Source organism: Panulirus ornatus, chromosome 37 (assembly GCF_036320965.1).
Source record: "Panulirus ornatus isolate Po-2019 chromosome 37, ASM3632096v1, whole genome shotgun sequence".
NCBI lineage: Eukaryota > Metazoa > Arthropoda > Malacostraca > Decapoda > Palinuridae > Panulirus > Panulirus ornatus.
In genome coordinates this window covers 12,318,166-12,338,497 of record NC_092260.1, presented here as the reverse complement: position 1 = coordinate 12,338,497, position 20,332 = coordinate 12,318,166, and the positions used below count along the sequence as shown (strand labels likewise).

Here is a 20,332-nt window from a genome sequence, read left to right as displayed (position 1 = left end):
AACAAAAGCGCAAATAATTCCCCGTGGCTGCTATAACTTGGGTAAGATACTGTTTGTGGTTACGACGACTAACATCTATGTTTGCGTTTAAGTCTTTCTAATTGTGCTTTATGTTAATGTAATTGATTACACAAGTTGAATTATTAAACATTATTTTAGAAAAAAAACAAAGAAGCGATGGCATAGAAAGGGCTGAATTCAATTTTGGTTAAAACAAGCTTGTCAGTATATTTGTAAATCGTAAGAAATGAAATTTCTTCTGGCTGTGTCAGTAGCAGATTGGCAACATCAGTATTATGATAGGAAACGGATATGAATAACACTAGCAGATGTAAGCAACACTGATGATAATACATGATACACTTTACTCGAGTTTAAAGCAATATTGTCATGAAATTATTGTTATTGATTTTTGCCAGTACTTTTTCCTCTTGATTACTGAACGATATATAAGAAGCCTTTAAGGAAAACAAAGGATAATCCAATTTGTCAGTTTATCAAAACATGTATACGTTTTGAACTTAGGAAGATGGTGAATAAAACCAGAGAAAGCAAGTGAAAGAGAAGTCACAGTGACGGGATATAGGAGTAAGATAGAAATGGGAGAACAGTGATTTAGATAAGTTAGCTAAAACAGTCCATAGTTGGCTGGTTGGTTGCAGATTGCGTTTTTGCGTAGATATATTACCCTGATGAGCGTATCCTTGAATTAGAGACGATGAACAATCAGACAGGAAGTTATAGAAGTAATAGCTGCAATAGTGGTAAACTATCGCATGGTTAGTCGATATTAATCCTTGCAGAATGACTGCAAACTATTACCGTACCGAAGCAGGTTTCACCTGTTGAAGTAGAATGTAAAGTCATACGCACGGAGAAAAATATGGATGATGCAGAGATGTAACCAGATGGGGAAGGAACATCTTAAGATGTGTGAAACGCAAGGATGATATAGTGCGTATGGTAAGTAAAGCAAATCTTAGGGCAATGATATTATTTCTCAGAGTACACCTACATCTTTTGACAATGAATGGACCAACGATTAGAGAATCTTCCCAAATCAGATGTGTGCTGTCAAAAGTAAATGCTATTTATGAAGATCAGTATATCTAAGCATCTAAAGGACTGAATGGCATGAGATCCACAAATTAGAAACATAACATGGCCAGTAACTTTAAAGAGCTTCATACATTGTTCCCCAGCAACTAAGGAAACGACTGGCATAAGACTCATAACCAAAATTCACCAGATTTCTTCCCATTATAACAATATATCCTGGCTCATAACGCGAAGAAAATTATTCTGCTCCCTGTAACTTTATTGCACTGCAGACGACACTACTTTCCATGGAATACCATTTTGATATACCAATTAACTGTTAGCCACTATTATTCAAGTGATATTGATTTTGTTGTTTGAATTATGTAACTTCATGTCAAAGGATGAACTACATACGACATGAACTACTAAGTGGACTTGATTCTCGAGCAGCATGTGAGCTTCGTACTGACCCCTAGCGAGAGAATCGGCAGCAACCTGACCCCATGCAGCTACCTGGTGAGGATTCCTCCGAGGTTTCCCCATGGCCGTCAAAACTACTCCGTTCTTCCTTATATTCTCAAGCAGAATTCCAAGGTAAGTAAACACTGGCTGGGATTTCTGTATAGAGCGTAACAAACCAAGTAAAGTACTGGAATTCCTTAAAAGCGAAAGGCTATGAAGGTCTCCAAATATAGTCTTTATATTTTTGTTGGTGTAAAATTCGTTTTATTGGCAGTTGTGTGATGTGATGTAGTCATTAGAAAGCAGCACAGGTGAAGGTCTTTTAGGATTGATTCTATGACCCTGTGGAACGTAAAACAGGTTGGTCAAGGAGAAATGAATATATGTAATATGAGACATGGTTAATCTGTTGCAGGTAAAGTATTTTGTGTATGGAGGTGGTGTGAGTGGAGACAATAATCGCATTTGTTGAATTACTATGTAAAGTGAAAAGAACATGTGCTGTTATCAGTATGGAGGTCTATGTTTCACTTTGACACGACATCTGTTGAGGACGTGTGAGTAATGTGGAGGCTGCATGTACCTCCTTTCCATTAAACAGAATAAAGTAATGAAAACAGATAGGTAGATATTTCATTCTCTCTTAAAGGGAAATTTCATTCTGAAGAAATTATATATACGTTAGATATTATTAATACTTTCTAGATCTGATAATGAAACAAGCCGATTTTCAGTGGTTGTTTACTTGGCTTTACCGCCATTTTTGGCCAGTGTAGTCAGTATGGAGAAAGTTTGTTTCCAGAATGACAACTGATACTGTGGTGCGCTTTCAGTAACGAGGCCATTACGTCTGGTTGTAAGGACCATTTACTTCGCAGTATGACGTCCTCCGTTCGATGACATATTGAATGGAATCATAATGTCTGCAAAAACATAATATTTAGAATATAACTCATTTTGATTATTGTAAGCAGAGTGAACATAAAATAGTGACTAATGCGGAGTTAGAATATTCCTAGGTATGATAATAAACGTTCTATTCTTGTTGCAGATTGTCATGTTTATTAGAAAGTTTAGGTATGACTTTTAACCGTTAACAAGACAATCTGTATTGGTCAGCCGCCGAGCAGCTCCAAGAGCCGTGTGGTGTTGGTAACCAGGGTGTTGGGGCGGCGGCACCGGGTGTGGCTTGCTTCCCAAAACGCCACGGCCAGGGCTAGGGATGCTCGGGCCCGCTTCCTCCTCTCCCAGCAGTCGGCTTCCACCTCCACCACCTCCTCCAGGTACAGGATCTCCGCCGCCGGCCTGAAGGTTATTGAGGAGTTTCACCTGCATGATCTGCTGAAGAAACGAGAGCAACGCGCCAAGTTGGAGGCAGCAAAGCTCAAGCAAACAAAGGGAAGAAAGAGGGTGAGTTGAACGAAAATATCAGTTATCGTTTCCCTCTTAGTTTACTACTCTTAGCTCCCGCTTCTTTCCGTTGTTTTTGGGGAAAGTTTTCGGTAACTTACCATTTTCATTGGTAATATTTGGTCACTGTTGGATAAAAATAAGACGGCTTAAGAAAATGCTAACGTCACACACATCCCTAATTGTTGAGACATGCTGAAAGCATGAGTTACAGAGATTACGCAGCATGTGTGATTAAATTTCCCTTGAGTACGATGGTTTGACCATAGGGGTATGATTGAGGCCATTGCACTCAAGGATCGTACTGTCGTGCTCCGTGTGGGGATAAGAGGTGAATTGCTTTAGACACAGTGAACTGGCAATTGTGATTCCCTTGTTTGGTTGGGCAGGTGTCAAGGAAGGTCAAGTCACCCGTGAGGTACCGCGAGGCCACGCAGCTATGCGGCTTGGAGGAACAGCTACAGCGACAGCGAGAGGAGCGAGCCCGCCGACCCAAGGCTTCCAACCAAGACCTTGCCAGGTTGGACCAGCCACGTTAGTCTCTCTCTCTCTCTCTCTCTCTCTCTCTCTCTCTCTCTCTCTCTCTCTCTCTCTCTCTTGTTGCGAAGTTTGTACATGACAAGTAGAGAGCGTATGTAAGTGAATGAAACCATTTCTTCGTCTGTTTCTGGCGATATCTTGCTAACACGAGAAATGGCAAACGCGTATGAAAAAAGAAAATTGTACGTTGATCTGCGGCCCAGAAGGAGGTGGTTCTAGCAACAGGTAGAACCGGTAACTGGTGTAACTAGCTAAGAATTAGAAACAGGTTAAGGCAATAAGAGGCAGAACTAGCGATAAGAGGCAAAACCCGCAATAAGCATGTGAAACTAGCAATAAGTAAATGGCGGAACTTGTAATAAGTAAAAGGCAGAACTGATGATAAGTTAGAGGCAGCTAGCAATAAGTAAAGGCGATACTAGTAATAAGTAAAAGGCAGAACTAGCAATAAGAGGCAGAACAAGTAAAAAGTAAAAGGCTGAACAAATAATGAATAGGATGTAGAACTATCAGTAAGTAATAGGCAGGCCTATCAGTAAGTTAAAAGACAAAAGTAGCAACAAGTAAGAGGCATGGCTAACAATAAGTAAGAGTCAGAACTAGCAATAAGTAAACAGCAGGACTAGCAATAAGAGGCAGAACTAGCAATAAGTAAACAGCAGATCTAACCATAAGTAAAAGGCAGAACTAGCAATAAGTATATCCAGTGGCAGGTAGAACTGGGGACAGGTAGAACTTTTGTAAGGTGTGTCCAGTTAATATCTTTTACCCTTCCCTCGCCACAGGTTTAGCCAGTACTTGACCCAAGGGATCCAGAACCACCAGGTGACCACTCCTCCTCCAAACCTGCTCAAGGTGGTTACTCTCGATGTAGACAAAATGGTGCTCAGGAATATAAGGTAATGTGCTCTTTAAGATGTAGTGTAACATCAGGTAAAGTGCTGTGCTCCTTATGTTGGTTTTCGTGGTAACATCAGTAGGATGCCCTTTCGAATGATGTTCTTAAACATATACTTTCTTCGACTACTTAGTCCCATGATGTGGGAAATTCCACTTTTCTCATATTCTCAAGAAGCGGAGTTCCCTCCATTTCGTCTCTACTGCCCCAGGGTGTCGAATGCCCTCCTCTTTGTCCCTACTGCCCTGGAACATGGAAGTCCCTCCATATCGTTCCTATGGTCCCAGAATGTGGAGCTCCCTCCATATCGTTCCTACGATCTCAGAACGTGGAGCTCCTTCCAAATCGTTTCATCACCTTCAGGATCTGGAGCTCCAAGCACTTTTGTATCAACTATCTTAGGACGGGGGATCTCCGCCCCATCTATATTCTGCAGGCCTCACAGACCCTGAGTGGGGATACATTACTGAATTCCCAATTCTAATCTCACTTTTGTGGGTCCAGCAAAGCCCACATTATGCAAAGAGCTGTAATATTGGGGCACATTAACAATGTAATATGATAGTAAAGAGTATAATATTGATATACAAATAACAGTACCATATCTCTCACACGGGTGGAGAACCGGTTGCTCTGACATTTCCTTTAGGATAACTCCTTCAATCTCAGATATAAAAGCTGTTGCTGACTCCTTAGTCATAGTTTAATCTGTATGTGATAGTTGATAATGTCCAGTGTCCATCCAGACCATTATATATGCTTCTGCAGTGTTTCTAATGTTTCACCTGCCTTAATGACGAGTTTCAGATATGATTCACTACATAACAGCATTTTCTGTTTCCTCTTTAACAGGTACAGTATTGTCCTCCGTCCATCGACTGCCTTCGCTAGGTACACCTTTCTTACCATTTCTTCCCCACCTGTAATAAATGTATTCTCACTTGGTTTCTTCCTGCAGTCTGCTCCAAGAACACTAATTTATCGCTTTCTCTCTTGTCCACTTTTAGAGACCATACTACATCTCTCTCTCTCTCTCTCTCTCTCTCTCTCTCTCTCTCTCTCTCTCTCTCTCTCTCTCTCTCTCTCTCCCTTTTGTTTACCATTCTTCCTTATTTTCTCTTCCCCACCTTTGAACATACTTCCTTATTTTCTATTTCCACTTCTGATGAGAAAATTCTCTTCTTTTCTCAGCCTCTCTCGAACGTCCTTGCTTTCTCTTCTTATCATTCGTTTGGGACACTTTCTTCCAAAGAATTTCAGTCAGTTCTGTATTCCGTAACGTATTCGCGGAACCTCTATAGTAGTTCAGAGATCAGCAAACATTAGCATGCAGACCTGGCCAAAACACATGTTAACTCTCCTGCATTTACCTAGGTTAACTTTAGGGTCACTAGTATCGTTGTGTGGCTGTCATTATTGTGTTGTGTGGGACGGCAGGTTCCGGCTGCTGGTGAGCGAGCTGGTGGAGGAGCTGCGGGAGTGTTATCTCAGAGGGGTAAAGCGCGCTGTCCTGGGGTACGCCCTTCAGTGTCCCGCCGTCAGAGCCAGGTAAAGCAGGATCCAGAGAAGAGGTGAAGGATTGTACGGGCCAACCACGTACCGACAAGATCCTCCTTACACCCTTTTAACCTTTTTTTTTTTCTGACAGGGCTGTTTACTTTTTTACAATGAATTCACTTCATGAATAGAGCATTTAAAAGTTCTGTGTTGAGTATCCCTTCTCTTTAACCTTTGTTATGGTGTCCAATGGAAACTGTAAAGAGCTGTAGTCTATACTGAGTTGTTCAGACATACTTAGTTATAGGAAATGTTATCAGGTAATCATCTGGTATCTTTCTGCCTTCCATAGACTGGGTATCAGTGTAGCGCCGGTAAGCCACGAGCCGCTGGTGATCCGGGCGCCTGTTCCTTGGCATCAGTGCTTCGTCACTGGCACTCACCACTGCTACCACAACCTCTTCGCCCTCAACCACGTCCTCAACACCCTCGACACCATCTGGGAGGAGAGGTAGGAATCTATCCCTCCTGAGGCTCGTAAATATTCTGTCTTTATCTGATGAGCGTCTAGTATCTTATTCAGCATTTTACAGTGCTCCCTTCCATTTCTCCCAGGCAGTCTTGACTATTTTAAGCTCAATGCTACATAATCTACTCTTTTGATATCAGTATTGGTGCTGACCTCCTTTTTGTCTTAGTACAGTAGAGGCTTTATCATTGTCTTAGGATTATTTTATAATTTGATAAGCCTAATACGATAACTGGCTGTTTACTCAAACTGGTCTTAAGAAAGTAACTCAACAACCAGCTGGCCAGGCATCACTGTTTTGGCTCTTTGTCCGACAACACATATGATTGTCATTTTTTTTTTCCCAAATTCTCCTTTTTCATAAGGCTCTATTAATTTCCGGGGAGAAATCTACTAACAATAAGTATCTTTTGCGTCTGGTCTGTAAAAGCATGTTTTTATCACAAAATACAAAAGATCTACACTTTTTTTTAGAAAACAAATTAATATCTAAATCTATAATCATAAATTGGAAGTGGTTTCATTATACTGTTTGGAAATGAATTTTCAGCATCATCATTGGTGTTTAGATCAAATTGTAAAACAGACACATTCATCTATGCTGTTACTAATCTGCTAGATTTACTTGTAATGTATGAAGAAAAGGCTAGTAATGGTGTCGTATCTTTACAGAGAAATAAATGACGACCCCGGTTTGCATTCTTAGCCCCTTAAGACAGTTTAGCCTTTTTGCATACCACGGCAATCGAGACATTTACCTTTTATGCTTAATATTATCTCCCTCTGCCCTATAATATAGCCCATACGTTCGGACATCACTTAGTCTAAACAGATACATGTATTTATAGGCATCATGTCAATATGATTCTGTGAAGTAAACACCATAAACGTAACACTTACCCGCTTAAGAGCCAACGATCAGTTACTAACTGTGGACAAGTCATAATGTACCTTCCAGAGATCCGCTCAACAAAGTGTGTTGTTAAAAGAAATCCCGAAGTGGAACACTGTTTAGGGACGACTAGCAGATTCGGTCCGTCATTTGCTCACGTCTGCGGCTACCACACCCTGCATTACCACCGCCATACCCCACTTCCCTTGTCGTCATACCTACCACCACCACCGCTACTCCTGCCCTCACTCCTTGCCCACCACATTTTTTTCATTCTTCTTAACTGAGTGGTTAAAGGAGAAGAATCGATAAGCTAAGCTAAACATTGTTCACTGTGTACATTGACGGATGACTGGAAACTTTCCAACTGCTTTTTGGCTTCGAGGGAACCAAGTATGTTTGTAATATTGTCGAGGTTTCGGATTTGTTGTTAGTCTGTATCACCGCTGTCTTAAGTCTGTACCTTCTTTCTGGGCTTGCTTCTCAACTAAGTATCGACTGATTTCACCTTCTTCACCACACTACTCCCTCCTTCCCTGGCCACCCCACCCTGCCTCACAACCACCTCTCTCTATTCCCCTTACAACCACGCCCTTTAGTGCTCAGTGTCATTGTTCATCGTTTAACCATTCAACCCCTGCTCTTTTCTTGTTCATAATTGCCATGCTGCTAGCACAACGTTCCTGTTCAATGACATAGCATAGTATTTTCCCGAAGATATGTCACCCCAGCAAACAGGAATTTCTGTCCTGCCAAAGAAGTGGATCTTTTATTGGCAACCGGACGATATTAGTCATCTTGCATGTGGCAGCTTCCTTGCCCCGTCTACAGGCTACAAACGGACGGTAAGACAGGAGTGCAATTGTATAGTATAGAGGAGACAGATGAGATCTTAAGACAGAGGTCCTCTTCTCTGTCTCTGCATCAGGTTCGCCAGCTTGCGGTTCGTCAACATTGCGACGTTGGTTGAGAAAGATGATCAACAGGTACCCACACCAAAGGCACTGGAGACAGCTGTCAGAGCTCAGTGTGCACAAACCAGGACGATTCTGCTTCAAAAGTAGGTGGACGTGATCATGGCTGGGCCAGAGCGTCAGTCAGGCCGTTCCGCTTATGATGTGTGTAATCAGATGAATGTACCTAATCTAAACTCATTCAATATAATGTAAATCTAAAACTTAAAAAGAATAAAAAATGAGTATGATCGAAAACCATTTGTCAGTCCTCTGATCGCCCCCCCGAAATATCAGATCACAGTTGTCAAGAAGCTAATTAGGAATATCAAGAATATCCTGTCTGACACTCTCCCGCTAGCTGTAAGATCTGGAAGTTTGCTTCATGACCATAGGAAAGAGGGCAAAAAGATATTCATGGTGTTTGACATCATATTGCTGAGTTCTTTTCACTGAATAATACACAAATGTCAGATAATCTCATAGATGTATTTTTCCAAGCTATAACTAAGAGCAGTACCCCTGGCTGTGCATCCTGATAGGTGGCTTCCGGCTGTGGCTCGTGTGTTCGGGGAACTGATCGAGTCCTGGCGCTCGCTGGTCCCCACCGACGTCGCCGATAGCTTGCGACAAGTCCGACGGTTTTTCAGCGCCGTCAGGTCCCGGATGTCCCTCCAGCTGCGACGACTCGTCCTTGACTCGATCAGCGACTTTCGTGACTGTCTCGTCAAACACAAGGTTCGTTAAGTTGGATATTGCCTCCTGCAAGTATATAGTGTTGTGTGAGACCCAAACACGAGGGATTTCACGAAACTTTAACGGATGATGCAAATTACTTGAATGACAAAAGCCATGAAAGTGGGTCGTATTAATCTTCTTTGCGAGTTTTGTAGAGGTATATTGGTTTTCCATCTCTTGTGAAAGAAATCCGTTGATTTCACTGGAATGCATCAACATAACTGTGTGACAGAAATGGTTGCACTGGTGCACAACACACTTTTCGCCCAGTGATGTAAGGGGATAGCATGCCATCATGTTTTGTGTGAATGATTGCATAACTATGTTTGTATCTCTCTTTTTCATCGAAAAGCATTTTGCTTTAGCAGTTCATGCTGCTCTGTTTCACCCGAAGAATGCTCCAATTTTACTTTTCATTGTGGAATGTAATTCGAGGCAGCTGTTGCTCAGCGTCCAAGCAGATGTTTTATGACAAGATTTTATGACAAGTTTTATGACATATCAAGCTCATGGTTGAGTTGACTCTTGAATCTTATGAATGTTATGCTGTATAAAGATGTTCTAGCAACATTATAGAGTGTATTACTGATATGTACTAACTGAAGCATTGTTCATTTCTTAGTCTCATTCACTTCATCTGTTTCTCCCAGGCTGGGAATGATTACAGTGGTGAATACATCGAGGAGAGCTTCATCGAGCGTGCGGCGGTGGAGGTGTCAGTGACGGTGCAGGAGAAAAGGGTGTTGTTCCAGCCGCCCCTTCAAGAGACCCACGACCGGCTCCTGAGCTGCCTGGCCGCCATCATTGACCATAACCAACACATTCCTCGCGTGGAAAGGCTCCTCTTCCCTGGTATGTTCGCTCTCACATTGGCGATAACGTATCACAAACATTATAAAGTTCAATTACGTTCACTTCCCCATTCAACATAATTTCCAGAGATAATGCTTATATAGACACAATGTGGAGGAGTGTCCTACCTAGAAATATATACGTCACAGATGTGTATGATTCAGCTAGAGGTTACTGATTTCTTCTGAATATGTACTGCTTAGTAAACCCATTTTTTTTTCTTTTTTTTAATTTCGCCTTTTCTCTAGATTCTCAATCACTTAAGAGCTTTGCTAATTGGGCTTTAGGCCTATAACTCCCAAGGTCATTTAAGCCATTTGAAACACCATCTTCGCATGTTAAAGATAATTTTATGACTACATTCTCTCACTATATCTATGGTCCATGCACTATTAAGGAAATGCTTTACAGAAATGTCGCGGCGAAGGCTGTACCTTCACGCTGTGAGTGCTGAGGAGGAGGCGGTTGTGGCAGTGAAGGCTGAGGTCACGTCTCTCTTCAACGCCAATGGCCCAGGACCTTCCACTTACGTGACGATCTACAATCAGTACACTCACCTCCTCGACGACACCACACTGAATATCGTGCAAGACTTTATCAAGAACTGTGGTATCTTGAAGGTGAGTCAAGTGGGAGAGGGGAGAGGATGAGGGAGAAAGTGAGGGAAGATTGATATAATTGACAGAGTAGGTCTGATTAAAAATAAAAAAGAAGACATTTCAAGAAGGGTGAGTCTGGGGTTACTTAATGTGAGAAGACTATCATGACAGGGAACGTAATTTTGTGGGAAAGGCAAAATTCTGGATTAAGTAATCTGAAATGAATAGTACAAGACTAGGTGGGCAATGAATTGGGGGTAGTGAAGTGAAATGTAGCAAGAAAGGACTGAACACAGCAGGAGCGATATTTTCCCCTTACTGTATGTTAAGCAGAGTCGATCATGATCCTATATCTGTGCGAGGACGTAGAACTGCTAGGTAGGATCGACTGGACTTCAAAGATAACTGCGGAGGTATCTACAAAGACTGATATGGTTTATGGACAGTTGGTGGTTACATCAAGTCAAAAAAGCCATCAGTATTAGGTAGTCATCTTTGCATAGATATAAAATTCTGCGGTCGTTTTATGATAAAGCTATGTCGTCCGTCGTATGTAAACAATTGGTTTCCGTGAGCCAAGTTTAGCTTCTTTAGAGTGATTGTTTTGAGATATTAGGGCAATGAAATTTATATCAAATACAAGCCATGTTTGATTTGGGAGGTTCTGGCCCATACGATTTCAGAGAAAAATGACAAAAAACTCAATTTTCAAAGTTGATTAAAAGTCTGTAATATTTCATATGGCTGGTACTGGAAAGTGAAAGTGAGTTGTAGTATTTATATCATCCTTATAAGAAAAGAGGGAAAAAACGGACTAGTTTTCAAACATGCATAAAAGTAAATGTGTGATTCGTCATGTGCTTCGTATTTGATAGTTAGTGTTGATAATTCTACATCATCAGAGCCCTTGCTGATAACATATAACGCCAAGAAAGAAAAAGAAATCTTTTTCAGAGTTGCTGTAAACACTTTGTTGTGTTCTTGTGAGATGAGTGACATGCACATTATTATGTTAACCGTTAACCTTGGGTGAGCCGTTGTTTATGTCAACTGGCTGAGGCCGTATTATGCTCCTGTAAGCAGAGCTCTTTGTACTTATTGCTGTGACTATTTCGACATAGAAATTTGATGTCAGTAGATTAATGTAGATCTTTTAGTGAAAATGTAGTGTGTAAAGATGTTCAGTTTACAGTAATGTTTGGTCATGCGACGAGGACAATATCGTGTAAAGACTTTGAGGCCAGGGATAGCGAAAGGTGTAGGCACCCTGGGTTTTTTACTGGTGCATAGTAAAATGATTGGCCTAAAAAGAAAAAATTCACCTGTTTTCCTTATTGATTACGTAAGTAGTTTAGTTGGCTTCGGTGATGAATAAGTGACTATTATGCCAGATGAGTAAAAAGACTGGTTGACGGTATCAAGGAAAAAAATAAAAGAATTTTTATAGAATATTGGCTTCTATCGAGGCTGTGTTTAGCTGTAGCAAAGATCAGCTATACAGAGCTTAGTGTAGATGACTGTAAAAGAAAAGGAAAAGCAAATGAGATGATAGTCTCCCAGCGACGTATTTGTGAAGTCATTATTGTAATGTTCAATGCTGTTGTTGGTAGGTCATTCAAGAGTCCTGTAAACGAAGACGTAATTCACCTTGTTCGAAATAAAACGCTTACGTACCGGTTTGTGTCCAATACTGCGCATGCAAATTGATTAAACTTGCTAGGATCAAGACGGTTGAAACCTTTGATAGTCAGGAATTGCTGTGTTGTATCACACATAATCCATCTTTCTAGACAAGTTATGGTCGTTTAGATGGATTTTATAATTGGTTCTCTGTATGAGAATTATCGTGATAGCTTGCCGATATACGTACATACATCTTTTATTTTTCAAGTGGGGCGACCAACACTGAAAACGGTTTTCAAGGTAGGGATGCCCCAATGCATCGTAAAGAGTGAGAATAAATTCATCAAACGTAAAATTAAACGCCCTGCTTATTACGTCCAAAATTTGTTCCTTTTAAGTTGCTTCTGTGCACTGCTCTCTAGCCTTTAGGTTATCAGAGGTTACTGCATCTAATCCATTTACACAAATCATGTCGCGCCATATCTCCATGATGATGACAGCCAGAAACTTGAAACTATGTGCATACCAAGGGAACCCTAGGGTGTGCTAAGAGGTATGATTTTTTTAATTCGGTATGTGTGTGTGTGTGTGTGTGTGTGTGTGTGTGTGTGTGTGTGTGTTGTGTGTGTGTGCAGAGTTTTTAAGACATGAGTAAAGCTACACGATTATATGGATGTAGATGCATAGATGCAGAAAACTTAAAGATAGATACATATTCATGTATAGTTATTTAAATGTTTTCAATTCAAGAAGCCCTAAAACCACTAGTTACGAGGAAATTGGATGTACGTCATTATGGAATGTTACATTTAAGTGTTTGACGATTTGTTACCGGTGCATGAATTATTTTTTAAATTTAACATTTCTCTCAGGTTTTTAAGGTCTATTTGTTTTATAGCCAATTAATCTTTCGTACTTTTTGATCCTTTTTCCGCATTTCTCCGCTATTTAGAATTGTAGGCTAAACAGAATTTCCGAAGTCAATTGATTGGTGCAAAAGCTGTGTCCAGCTTATGTGTGTAATCTGGGGGTCATTGAGGTGGCTTTGCAGCGTGAAGGTCTTCCTTAGAGTAAGTATATCGAGGTAACTCACTGACCCAAGCTAGAGTGGCACAGGTCATGCATGAATGAGCTATAACAGACAGATCTTTTCCTCAGGTGAATCTGGAGTCAGACATGCGGAAGGAAGTCAATGCACACAGAACCGCCATGTTGGAGGTGACACAGCCTTCCTGTTTAGTTTGACATTTTATTTCACTACAATTTACTGTTTTCCCTCGTGTGGTCCACTGTAGGCTATGTGCGTTTCTCTCTTTGTGTGCGTGTGTGTGTATGTGTATCTGCCCGATGCTCAGTGGCGACAAGAGTTAAATGCTTTTTGTTCACACGAGTAGCAATGTAGCCTCAACATCATGTGCTGCAGCAAGGATCTCGAGGCAGGGTGGAAGCCGTGCTGTAGACCAGCTCCAGAGTTCTCTAAAAGCAACATGAAGGAGAGAATCTTGTCCCTCGGTTATATACTTAAACCACCACCTCAAAATTCTTGGTGTTTAGCACGGTTCTTTACATGAAGCATCGTTTTGACTGATTGAGATACAGGACTTTAATCTGTGGCGGAATGAGACACTGTGACCTTACTTCATCAAACTGTATGCTTTATTATTACCTAAGCAGTAGACTATGCAAAAAGAGGCAGCGTGTTCTTTAAATTCCATGGAACTTACAATGAATATTCTTCCTAGTAATGATTGTGTAGCACATGTACAGTAACTGAACAAAGGTCATAGAAAAGTTCCAAGTTCTTTTCAAGAGTAAACTAACATTACGATCCGTGAAAAGACTTCCAGTTTGTGTGTTGCTTTCCCAGGAGATTTCCCTGGATGGTTTCTGTGGTTGTGATATGGGCGCTTCATTATAAAAGTTCTGTCCATAATATCCGCCACATATTTTGTGTAGGCCATGTATATTGCTTGTACCACTGTACATATGTATATAACAACGAATTGCTTGTTGACATATATACGATGGGTCTGTGTGTGTAATTTCTACAATAATTCTTCATTTGAGGGTAGTCCTGCTCTCCTGTGTGCAGAGTCACAGGACTTGGCATTTGCACTTTAGGGTTTGGTCACTGTTTTGAGGAAGATAACTAACCCTTGCCTTTGAATAAGTTTTCACCTGTACAGTCAAAGCGGCCAGCGAGACAAGCCGCATTTGATCATCCATCATTAACTCAATATTTTTCAAAATCTGTAAAGCATTACAGATGCATGTGTTCTATTTCTAGTTCTACAAAGCATGTATTGTAAAAATTAACTTTTTTATAATAATTTCACGTCTTCCTTTTCAAATGATTAAACTGAGAGTAATTACCTTATCATTGGGCCATATCGGTGGAAGGGGAGGACCTTGCTGTTGTGATGGGCTGATGGGCCTGTGTTTACTCTATTGAGTCCTAAAGGTTTGAAATCTCTGTAATATAAGAAAATGTATGATGACTTATATTATCTATTTCGTATAAAGATCTTTTGGGGCTCTGCTCCAAAAATTCAAAATGACCGCCAAGATGGACGCTAAATGTAAAAAAAATGTCTTTAAATTTTATCTAAGGCTTAGAAATATGAGTAAAGTTACTTGTGTTTATGTTTAGAATCTTGCTGTTTCTTGTAGAGCATCTCCTATAGTAGATTTTTTTAACATGATTCTTTCTCTATTTAGGTGTCCCAAATGTCAAAATGGTCGACAAAATTTGTAGAATTCATTAATTTATCTGTTCTTTCATTTTTTGGTTTCGTTTCACGTTTCACCATAAGAGGTTTCGAATTCTGCTTTCATGATGTCGAGATGTCTAGAGTATTTAGATAGATATTTCTACAATTGAAATGGCAAGAAGAATTTCAGAAAGATGGCTGCAAAAATCAAATGGAATGCTTGCCATTAAGTTTGATGTACAACCACAGATATATTACGCTGGAAAACTTAGCATCGCATGTTAAAGATGCAGTGAAGAATGCAATTGAATATCCTTCACCTTTTCATATTTACACCATTTGTGTTATCATAACCAAAGTTACATCCCTTATGGTAAATTTTATCATTTGCACTGTATAACGTACATGAGAAAAATGTAGTTACAAATGTTCTAAAGGAAAATGCACAGAAAGAAATTAGAGACGCCTTTCTTCCAGTATGGGTAAAGAAATTTCCAAAATTTAGACTTGTGGTGTTATAAATATGGACCTTTCTAATGAATTCTGGGACACCTAAAAAAGAAAAAAAAACTACAAAAGATAACAACATTCTAGAAAAGAATTATCATAAATTTAGCAATATTTTTGAGCCATGAATATGATGTAGGACATTTTCCACATTTTGCAGCAATCTTGCATTAGTGGCATACCACCTCAAGAGGTTATACTGAGACATACACATTCTAATTTACCTTTTTTTCACCTTAGAAACAACCTTCAGAAATTCTGGACTCAAAAAGTAAATAAGACCCCTTATCCCTGGGACTGATGGTACAGATGAAATTTGCACCAGTACAGCCACAGTTGACAAGCGTCCGATTACCCCGGCTGTCTCGCTCATGTTCTGTTGATTAGGGGACACTTAGTTGAAAGCATACACTTTATACGTTAATTTGTATTAATCTCAGTGTTCAAGAGCTAAACCGCCCTATCCCAAATACGTTGACTTCTTTGTAGTTGGTGATATTTTGTTGATATGATCTGGAAAAACTCACGTATCCCCCATGATTCAGACATAGCGATGAGACTAAAGGGACCCTTTCTAATCCCAGCCTATAAATAACATTCTTTAGCTTATTAAATAACTGAACCACTAAAAGAATTTAATCTCCATTAATTAGATATCATTAATCATTTACTAAAGAATACCATCCTTGATAGAGTAGACTAATCCTTTCTAAACCATATATACTCGCTATCAGCACAACGCCTTTCATGAACTAAATCTTTTCGTTAAGTAGCACGATGTGTGCCCATCCTTACCGCTGCTACATCTTTTACTTATACGCTGTACAGGAAGGCAAGAAGCAGCTGGCCAACCTACGGCGTCTGGACGGGGAGGTCGTCCAGCTGCGTGATTACGTTCCGCTAGGCCTCATCTTGCTCAACTGTCACGACATCAACCAGCGGCTCCAGCAGCAGGTGACGCTCACACCACACCGTAACGCTCTCATCCTCTCTTGCTGTTCTTTCTAGAAAATGTGTAGATTTCGGCAGCTGCTGAGAAATTTTATGAAACTTAATAGACCGTATCTATTATCACACAAACATGTATATATTTATGTAACTGCGTATATATGACAAAATACTTTTTGTGATCATTCTAATGTAGACGAGCGTAATGACGAAGTGCTTTTAGGTGTTGCTCGATTTGATGTCCTAGTTTTTTAGTAGGTACGGAAGGGAAAAATGCTCAGGGAATGTTGGCAAGTGAAATCTAACAGTAGATTGAACTTGTGTATTACAAGTAATGTATGAAGAGAGCAATTGCACTTACTGTAAGACACGTATTTCACTTTGTTAAGAATTACTAGATACTTTCCTTTTTTTTTTTTCATAATTCTCTGTATTTCAATTAAGACCCGGCCTCGATGTGGACTTTTGTCTGTGACTGGGGCCTTCAACATAAAAAGAACTAAATCTTTATAGCATAGTGTAAGAATCTTCATGAACAGCCCGTGAAAGTAGAACTTATTCCTTACCTCTTCTGCAGGTGCGCCAGCTGACGACTTCCATTCTCGATTACTTCGTGGTGCGCAATAAGGAACATGACAAGGAGTGAGTTTTTGATTAATGGTTTGATATTCCACTAGAGTAGAGTAGTCACTTATGATTCTATATGTTATATATTTCTTTCACGACATAACATTCATTATTGAGTATAGCATCGTGAAGGAAGATATCTATATCTATCTGTCTATCTGTCACTCCATCTATCTACACACACACACACACGCAGAAACCTCCTTGGTGTATCGGTCAGCGTTACTGAGCATAACGCATGCACCGGCAGTCGGCTCACACACGACCCAGTTCATCCTTCCCTCGCGGCAGGTCGATAAATGGGTAACCTGGCTTAAGCTGGAGTATGTGTGTATATCCACATAGGAGTAAAGACATGATCCATAGGTAAAAAGTCGAGGTAACACGAGTGTAAAACTCTCCCGTTACACAAATAGTAATCACAAATCGTAATCACACTAATGTTGAGGGACTAGTAATAAACGGCAAAGAGCTGGAGTTCAAGGATCGTATAAGTGCAACTGCTGTCGGTAGAGTCGTGGAACGAAGCTTACTTTAGAAAGTAATCTCATCTGTTCTAGCCAGAGGGGTCCATGGTAGTACGGAGGGGAAGCATTGGCCATTTAATATAGCATGGAATTTTAGGAAACAGTGCAGGATGGCTCATACATTCAATACATAATGGAAGGAGTAACTGTTGGAAAGAAATGCACTGTGATATTCAGGTGTCCAAAGAATGTTTAGGGTCGAGAACAAATATACAAAGGTAAGAATGAAGAAACAAACACGGTGGTACATGAAGTTGTAAAACAAATACTTCTCAAGAGACGGTAAAGTACTAATGATAGGGTCGGTACTATACCTAATAAATTTGGTAAGTTACTCATCCCATTTAAGAAATACAAACAAATAGTAAACACATAGATGAGAATTGACCTTACCTCAAACCTTATTCCCAGCATATATATACAAACCAAACGGTCAGCTCTTAGTTTATAGATTTCACAGGTTAACAGCACTTGAGCTAGTCGGTAGTTCAGGCCGACTGAGTCTTCATTCACATACACCCCACTGTCTCTAAGGGATGATATAACCAGGTGACTTGAGTTGCGGCGCCATAGGGACTTCCAACACAATGTAGACCGTCCCAGATTACGTACGAAGCTCTCGGCCGATCACTGGAGTCTTCACTGTCTCCTCAAGAGAGACTCCTCAGACACGACCATGGGGGAACAACAAGTCACCTGTAGACTGGACAATGCACAGATTCCCCACAGTTCTGCACACGATTAATCATTCCCTCTCCACTTTTGTTTATAGGAGATTACTCCATTTATAGTTATGGGGAATTATTGGACGTAAGGTTGTTCAGTGTGTAAGCAGTCTCACACGATACAAGCTGGTGTTGTCAGTCACTTAAACTTACCCATGCCACCTGCTGCACTTATTCACAACGAGAAAATGCTAGGGATTCTTAAAGACCCTGATGCTTGTGTAGCCTGATAAATGGCTAGCTACCCTGAGCTGGCGTGATCCGTCTCCATCCGCCTCTGCTTTCCACCATGTTACCTTTCTTTTGCTTTTCCAACAATCATTTCTTTACCCTGGACTTTGCGACGCACTTGTATAACTACCCTGATGTACTGATATGAAACGCAAGTCTACACAGGTTAAGATAGGTCGAAAATAAGAGTAGCAGAGATGATTACCTTTAGTTGTTTAGCTGGAATTAAGAGGATAGATAGAGTGAACAATGAGAATGTAAATGTTGAGGAAATATCAAAAATGCGCCTAAGTGAAATTCCTGCAGGATGGTATGGTCATCTAGCAGCAGAAGACTCAAGCAAAGTGGTCCTCTGCAGAAACGACAATAGATGCAGTGATGCAGTTGATTAGGCTTGAGATATATCGGATGAAGATGACACAGGGATCGGATGCAATGGAAACGTTTTGGTGTATACCGGTGGAGTGGAGTTCGGAAGCGTTAGTCTAACTTGACAATGCAGTTTAGTGTGTAGTGTGAAATATTATGAACTTTCATTGGTATGGAAGTCTGTGTTTCTCTCTAACACATTGAGTATGGCCTGAGGCTGTGTATGAGTGATTTCAAAACCTATGATTATGATCTGATCCATCACTTGGAATTGACATGAATCGATAGATAGACAGTTGATATGCAGGTATTACAGTTTATTACAACGTTCGTGATATCTTTTATGAAATCTAGCGTAATGATATATTACGGATATCGCTCACAGTATTTATTATAGATGTCCTGATTTTTTCATATCTGAATTACCCAAAATCTCGTTAAGTGAAATTACGAGAGAGAGAATTGGTGATGGTAGCATTTTAGGATTTACCAACTTTGATGGACACAGGGAACGATGCAGAATGATTAAGAACCTGCAAATGATGTCTTCATTCTGGTTGCAGTGTGTGCCGCTCATTTGACGAGATGTCAACTAAACTGAGCCAAGTGACGGACGTAACGGCCGAGATCGTAGAGCTGAGCAATTACCTGCACATCTGCTCCTCTCAGACGATGACGCAGCTGTTGCAGGAGATACAGAATGCCACCGATCGCCTCATGTTCCTGCTACAGGTAGGTCCTGGCTAGCAAGATTCCTTATTTCATTTTAACTATCCTCTCTCCTTTGCCTCATGTTCCTGCTACAGGTAGGTCCTGGCTAGCAAGATTCCTTATTTCATTTTAACTATCCTCTCTCCTTTGCCTCATGTTCCTGCTACAGGTAGGTCCTGCCTAGCAAGATTCCTTATTTCATTTTAACTATCCTCTCTCTTTCCTTTCCCCCTTTGCTATTCTGTTCTCTCATCTTCTCTTAACCTTTCCAGCGGTTCAACACGAAAACCAAGGAATAATCTTCTCAAATATCATAATGCTTTTCTTCCCAGCTAGGTGGATTCCAGGTTTGACTCACCACCTGGGACCACAGCTGTGTATACAGCACGGGTGGATAAGGTGAAGATTCCATTGTTCTTAGTCTTTTTACAAAATTTCTCCCTCTCCTCACACCACTAACTTTGTAAGTGTTCATCTTTTCATGTTTTTTTTTTCCTAAAAGTTACGACCTGCCTGTTTTTAGAAGGCAGGATTTCCACCACCTCAAAAGCTCAGAGGTTCCTTTTCTTCTTTTCTCCGTATCTTTTATATTTCTTCGATCTTTTTTTCTTTTGTGTCTGGCCTCGATGAGGACCGTCGTCCGGTAACAATAGCCTTCCACAAAAAGAATGAAAATCACTGGTGAATATAGTACATGCTACACACTGGTGAGGTAACAGTTTATTTTGATATAACGTCATAGATATTGTCATGATTTCTCAAATAAGTTGGATTGTTATGCAGTAATGGCGAATTATGTAATGAAAACACTAGCGAGGAACACATTTTTTTCATACCACCGGCGAATCATATGAGTATGTGAAATCTAATACATCAGGTTACATATAATGCGTTGGATACATTGTTTAACAATTTTTGTGTGTGATTAAAGATAGTCATATT

At 40.4% G+C, this 20,332-nt stretch overlaps 1 protein-coding gene across 1 annotated transcript; it reads left to right on the top strand.

The window, feature by feature from the left end:
• The first annotated feature begins 4,025 nt into the window (after positions 1-4,025).
• Positions 4,026-19,689, top strand: LOC139760691 (dynein axonemal heavy chain 3-like). Its single transcript, XM_071684257.1, has 12 exons — positions 4,026-4,039; positions 4,239-4,352; positions 5,789-5,899; positions 6,201-6,359; positions 8,198-8,329; positions 8,765-8,960; positions 9,611-9,812; positions 10,224-10,432; positions 16,081-16,225; positions 16,740-16,842; positions 19,243-19,411; positions 19,663-19,689. Exons 1-12 carry the CDS (start codon positions 4,026-4,028, stop codon positions 19,687-19,689), a joined length of 1,581 nt encoding a protein of 526 aa, XP_071540358.1.
• The last annotated feature ends 643 nt before the right edge of the window (positions 19,690-20,332 follow it).